This window comes from Bombina bombina, chromosome 6, assembly GCF_027579735.1.
Source record: "Bombina bombina isolate aBomBom1 chromosome 6, aBomBom1.pri, whole genome shotgun sequence".
In the NCBI taxonomy this organism is placed as follows: domain Eukaryota; kingdom Metazoa; phylum Chordata; class Amphibia; order Anura; family Bombinatoridae; genus Bombina; species Bombina bombina.
Genome location: NC_069504.1, coordinates 558,616,347 through 558,622,630, shown reverse-complemented (window position 1 = coordinate 558,622,630; position 6,284 = coordinate 558,616,347). Strand labels below are relative to the sequence as shown.

At 36.9% G+C, this 6,284-nt stretch overlaps 1 protein-coding gene across 1 annotated transcript in view; it reads left to right on the top strand.

Annotated features, from left to right (window-relative positions):
- The first annotated feature begins 1,599 nt into the window (after positions 1-1,599).
- The window catches only part of RFX7 (regulatory factor X7), a 592,746-nt gene continuing 588,061 nt past the window's right edge, over positions 1,600-6,284 (top strand). Inside the window, exon 1 of the mRNA XM_053717507.1 lies at positions 1,600-2,164. Coding sequence (XP_053573482.1) covers positions 2,007-2,164 — 158 coding nt within the window. The 5' untranslated portion in view covers positions 1,600-2,006. The remainder of the gene's footprint in view (positions 2,165-6,284) is intronic.

The following is a 6,284-nucleotide window of genomic DNA, read 5'->3' as shown; positions in this document are numbered from 1 at the left end:
GACCCCCAAGACCCACCGTTGGAAAGGTAATCTTTTCCAAAAAAATATTTTTAAAAATATTAAATAAAAAAACCCTTTAAGAAAACCTTAGCACCCAGGTGGGAAAGTGCTTAGCACACAAAGGGTTAAAACTGCATGCTCTTTCTAAATTGTGAAATAAAAAAAATTGTGTTTCATGCCCCTTTAAGATTTTGGTTTTGTGATATTTAGATGGTCTGAGGAAGGGACACTGTGCTGTCCCTAAAGGTCACTGATTGGAATAAAAATATTTATCACGGATGTTGGCTGAAGTCCAGAGAGTGGTTATTAACATTTTCACGCCGTTAAGCCGTTGTATTCCGTCACAACGGCACTGGGCTTTAAAGCCGTTATGACGGAAAACAACGTCATAGCTAACGGCTGTCCTGAAGCCTACTGCGCTTGCAGGATTTGATCGCGGTCTGGAGGGGCGTTCCTAGCGTCATAGGGACGCCTCCCAGATCCGATCCCATAATTGAAATCTCGCGATCGTTTGCACGATCACGTGATTTCAATTTGACTACATCGGAACGCTGTTCCGATGTAGACTTTTTAGCCCGGTCACGAAAGGGTTAATGAAGGCATATTTATATATTTATGTGTGTGTATATATATACAGTACACATGTGTATATATGTGCATTTATGTATGTATATACATGTATACACATATGTACATACACAGTTTTAGACACACACTTATTATATATATATCTATACATATATATATATATATATATATATATATATATATATATCTATACATATACATATATACACATATATATATATATACACACATACAATATGGCCCATTTCATGCAAACACCTTGTCATATACCATATACTTTTTAACCCTTATAAATGTTTTTAATTCATATTTATAATAACACTTTTGCACATTTATTTTTGCTCTAACCTTTTTGGCAAGGTCTTCAATTGCGCTAATCCGACGAGCTCTTAATTTCAACTTGTAATATGCGTGCAAGTTAGCGCTTTTGTGATACTGCAATTATGCGCCCACGCTAACATTAGCACACGGTCACCACTTATAATCTACCCTGCTGAAGGGTGTATAGAGAGGAACAGCAATAGTACTTTCTTGCAGTATATTCATATGCTGCATAGCAACACTACTCATACACCTTCCTGCAAATTCTGCATTATGTGTAACTAATAGCTATCCAGAAAAACATGGCTGAAGTGGTAACTTTACGTGTAGCTCAGAATGTGTAGTGTGCTGTGCCTATAATTTCTCTAAAGTATATGAACCTGATTTATGCTTAGAAGCTTAATTTGTGTTTTTTCTAATAAATATGCCACCTAATGTGTGCTTTTGGCAGTCGAAGTGTGACTGTGTACAGTTAGTAGTAGTGTGTAGTTATCAATCATATTCTTGCATACTGTGCAGTTTAGCATGTGTTGTATTTAATGAATGTAAAGTTCAATATGTGTCTTGTGATCGGTGTAAAATTCAGGTTCTAAGTTGTGAATCTGAGTGTTGTGTAGTTGTCAGGTTCTGTCTGTGATGTGTGTTGTTGTCAGGCGCAGTGCGGCTGCGCAGTCCGGGTGCTGCCTCTGCTCCTCTCTAGTGAGCGCCTTACGGGCTGCTCTCGGTTGTAGTGGGATCAGGTGCTGGATGCGATCGGAGCGCTGTTTCGAGGGGCATTCTTGCCTTTTTATTACCTTAATGCCCCCCTGTTTTACATTTCCCTTCTTTAATAGTCAACATCTCCCTGTTCTTTTCCGGCTCATCATGCATTGCACCCCAATCCACGCTTCTCTTGGGTAGTAGCTGCCCTCACTCCACCCCTTCCCCAACAGGTCTAACCCGGTCATGTACCTCCAAGACGGGAAGGCGACTCACTCGAGGTCGGGGTAAAGGCCTAGTTTGTTGCAGAGCTCCTTCCGTCCTTCTGCTTCCACCCCTCCCCACCTACAACATCATAACATACACAACCGCACACACCGACCTCAGCATCAGCAATCATGGCAGAGGAGCAGCAGCAACCACAAACACCGAAAAAACAGCGGCCTGAGCAGCCCCTGCTGCCCTCTGCTGCACCAGGGACATTGCCAGCCTTGGTGCCAGGACTGCAACTAACAGAGGCCAATGCACTGCAACACAAGATCAAGAACTCCATCTGGTAAGCTCCATGCTACAAATCACCCCATTGCCATGCCATTCATTGATCTGCCATTTTATTCTAAACCATTTTATTTTTATATTGACTATACCTGGTAATATATTTTCGTAAACATCTCTATCACTTATATAATGTCACGCTGGCCATTTGTAGATGCTGCAGCTCAGAAACTGAAGAAATGTGGTGTATAAATAGAAGTTGGTTTGGTAGTGGCAGATCTAGATATGTTTTTTTTTTTCAGCGGAGGAGGGGCTGGGGAGATATTTATTTTGCTGTAGCAAGGGAGAATGGGCGATGGTATGGGAAAATAATCTCTTGTATTAAATGAACAATGTATTTTCTTTTATAAAATTCAAATAGTTTAATATTTATTTATATGATTGTGGTGTTATAAGGCGTGCATTTTTTACACTGATTATTCAATTTTACCTCTGGGTAGAAAAATATAAATTACTCGAATTAATTTGAGTTTGTTCGTTCATTGGCATGTTTTTTTCTTTTTTTTTTCTCTACATGAATAACAAAGGTGGTCAGATGCAGTCTCATGTGTTGAATGGCTGGCTGATATTTTTTTCTTGCATCAGGTCACTAGACTGATGTCGTGTGGGAGTGTCTAACTGATGGATAAAAATCACACCTGTTTAGATGTTTTATTGACACTATCTGCACACATATCACACAGATAATAGGTTTTTAATATATTCTTTTTGTTATTAATAGATTTTATTATTTCCCTGTGGGGAGATGGATCTGTATTTTGTACCATCCATGTAGATGGATTTTTATTCTCATCTGCACAATCTGGGAAAAAAAATCAGCAGTAGAGGCTGTTTACATTCACTCACTGTTGATATCATGTCAAAATTCCTAGCAAAATGGCTACTGAGTGAAAACCCTGTTTGATAAAAGCATATTAATTACAACATGCAAATGGATATTCACGTTGCACAATTTTACATACCAAATGTAAACAGGTTTTCCAGTTTATCAATAATTTCCAATACAATTTAACATTTTCTATTTTTAAACTACTATTTTATTGATATAAAGAGGCACTGTCTCTACTCTTGATTTTCAGTGTTTGATAATAGTCTCTATTATAGTGGTAAATGTGTTGCATAGATGACTTAATTTTTATAGTATAAAAATAAAATATGCATTGTTCTTTGTGGTACCTCTCTGATCAATAGATATAGGTCTGTGTGTATGTATGTGTGTGTGTATGTATGTATATATATATATATATATATATATATATATATATATATATATATATATATATATATATAATGTGTGTGCATGTAAACACATAATTCCCTTTTGTTTGCTGTAGGTTTTTGCAAGTATTAATCTTTCTGTATAACTAATTTAATCATTATCTTTAAAAATATTTATTTTTCTTGTGAATTTTCCATTGTGATGTATGCCTCAACAAGTTTGAGGCATTTATTGTGCTTATTTAATAAATTATTTTTTTGATTAAATGGCCATTCATTAATGAAACTAGTTAAACTGACTTGAAAGATTAGTAGCAACGGGATGACTTGATCTCGTGACCTTGTTATACCCAAGTGCAATACTCTTAACATCAGATCACACATCCACACCCATTTAATAATTAATAAGCATAATTTGCTTTGAGGATCTCTGGAAATCTAGACTTTAAATTGTAATGAACTGTTTAGAAGCTACTAACATTTTCTTGCACATTGTAAATAAAAAATATATTATTATTATTATTATTATTATTATTATTATTATTATAATTTTGGAGAGAGATCAATGATTCAAACAATGTCAAGGTCATATAAGGTGCATTATATGAAGAACATATGTAAAGGCAAACAAAAAAGTGATGTACTCCCATGCATATTGTGATGATGTTATAAACATTTTATATCAGGAGCTTGCAACAGGATATCTATTTGTCTATTAAAAATGTTAATTTTAATATTTTCCATGTCTAATATTTTAAAGGGACTAAATGGAGGGAGCAAACCTTTTTGTTGCATATTACTATGCTAAGTATCAGAATTTGCCTTTTTATAATAAACTGTGTTTTTGGAGTCTCTTGACTTTTTTTTTATTTTTTTAGGGTGGGGGTTATGATTTGAAAGAGTGTGTAGTACTTTTTAAAGTAGGTGGTATTTCTGTATATTTTGCATTTATTCTGACTCAAATCATGAAGCGTCAATACCTCTTTCAGTGGAATACATATTAATAGGTGTTGACACCTAGTTCAGTTTGTTGTGCCTTCCGGCACTATTAGGATTAATTCAGTATTGAATGCTTCCTTATGATCTGTGCAATAATATTTTTGTGTGACATAAAGCATAACAGAGGATATTGTACATATACTGAATATACTTTTATGTGTGCTGCTGTCTCCGTTTGGGTTCCTAACATTGTAGTAACCTATTAAATGGGGAAGAGAAGAAGCAGGGTGGGGAGTGAAGAGAGAAAAAAAAAAAAAAAGCTTTTCTAGTGTAGTATGCTCAAATAGCAGACAGCTTATATGGTATACCTAGTTGTTTGCCTTGTTATACTTCAGTATTATGAGGTATTTCTAGGGGAATCCTTCTCAGATGTGAGTGGGCTTGTACGTGGATGGTCCAGTATTGTGCAGTAGCTTTTCCTCCGTCACAGTTAGTGGGAGAAAAAAATGACATCTATGTAGGGTTGCAAGATAACTTTCATCAATAACTTGAGGATAATGTCTGTTTTTGATGCACTTTTTTTTTTAATACAAAATCTATATATAAACAACTCATAACAATCTTAGTAAACACAAAAGCAGCAATGAGCATGCTAGAAAGCTATTAACCTGACCATGTTTTTGTGAGATGAGGTTAAACTGTAAGTTGGTAACTTGTAATTATTTGCTAAAAGCAAAGTAATTGAATGAATGTGGCCTTAAATTTGTTTTAAAATGTAAGCCAGTAAGAATATTCCGGATCTAGACAGGGGCATTTAGAGAGAGAGGGAACACCCCCCCCCCATAAAGTAAAATTCTAGAAACCAGTGACTCCCTGGGTTTGTCAAGCCCTGGTGTATGGGAGAATAGTATGTTGCTCCATGGTACCATCATTACACTGGAAGATGAAATTCAGAAACTCAGTGTTTTACTTAGGACACATTTAATGGGCACACCACCGGGCTGATTTTGGGTTAGATTACAAGTGGTGCGCTAACATTAGCACACGCGATATAAGGATATTGAGGGTATTAATTTGCATGTATATTTCAAGTTGAAAGTAAACGTCTTTGCTTGAGAATGTCAGTTTGCGAGATTGAACACCTCCATATAAAGGGTTATGGATAAAAACAATTGCACCAAACGCAGCATAAATACTTTATAATAAACAATTACACCCATATAAACACTATATGATAAAAATGAGTCATAAAAATTGTTTATAAGAATTAAAAGGTATGTGGTATATGCCCATGTATTTGACCACAAAGGAATATATATATATATATATATATATATATATATATATATATATATATATATATATATATATATATATATATATAAATAAAATATAAAAGGCCAAAGGTGTTTGTCCGAAGCTGTCATGCGCAGCGAGGACAAACACACCTGGCCTTCAACAAACTGACCTGAGTGGCATGTGGCATCAGGGGCCGACCAGGCATGGTGGGTGCTGGGCGGAGCCAGGTGTGACATGGGCGGGACCGGTGTGACATGGTCGGGCTGGGCGGACTTGAGAGAGCGAGCTCAAAAGAGGGGGGATAGAAAGAGCAAAAGAGAGGAGGAGGGAGAGCAAAAGAAAGGAGGAGAGAGAGAGCAAAAGAGAGGAGATAAAGAGAGGGAGTTAGACATCAAAAGAGAGGGGGGAAAGGGGGAGAGCGCAAAAGAGAGGAGAGAGAGAGCAAAAGAGGGGAGATAAAGAGAGAGAGTGAGACATCAAAAGAGAGGGGGGAGAGAGCGGGCAAAAGAGAGGGGGGAGAGAGCGGGCAAAAGAGAGGGGGGAGAGAGCGAGCAAAAGAGAGGGGGGAGAGAGCAATAGAGAGGGATAGAGAGAGCAAGGGGTGGAACCGCTGTACTGCAAAAAATGACCTGTGTACACGGGCTTTAGGACTAGTGTGTGTGTAT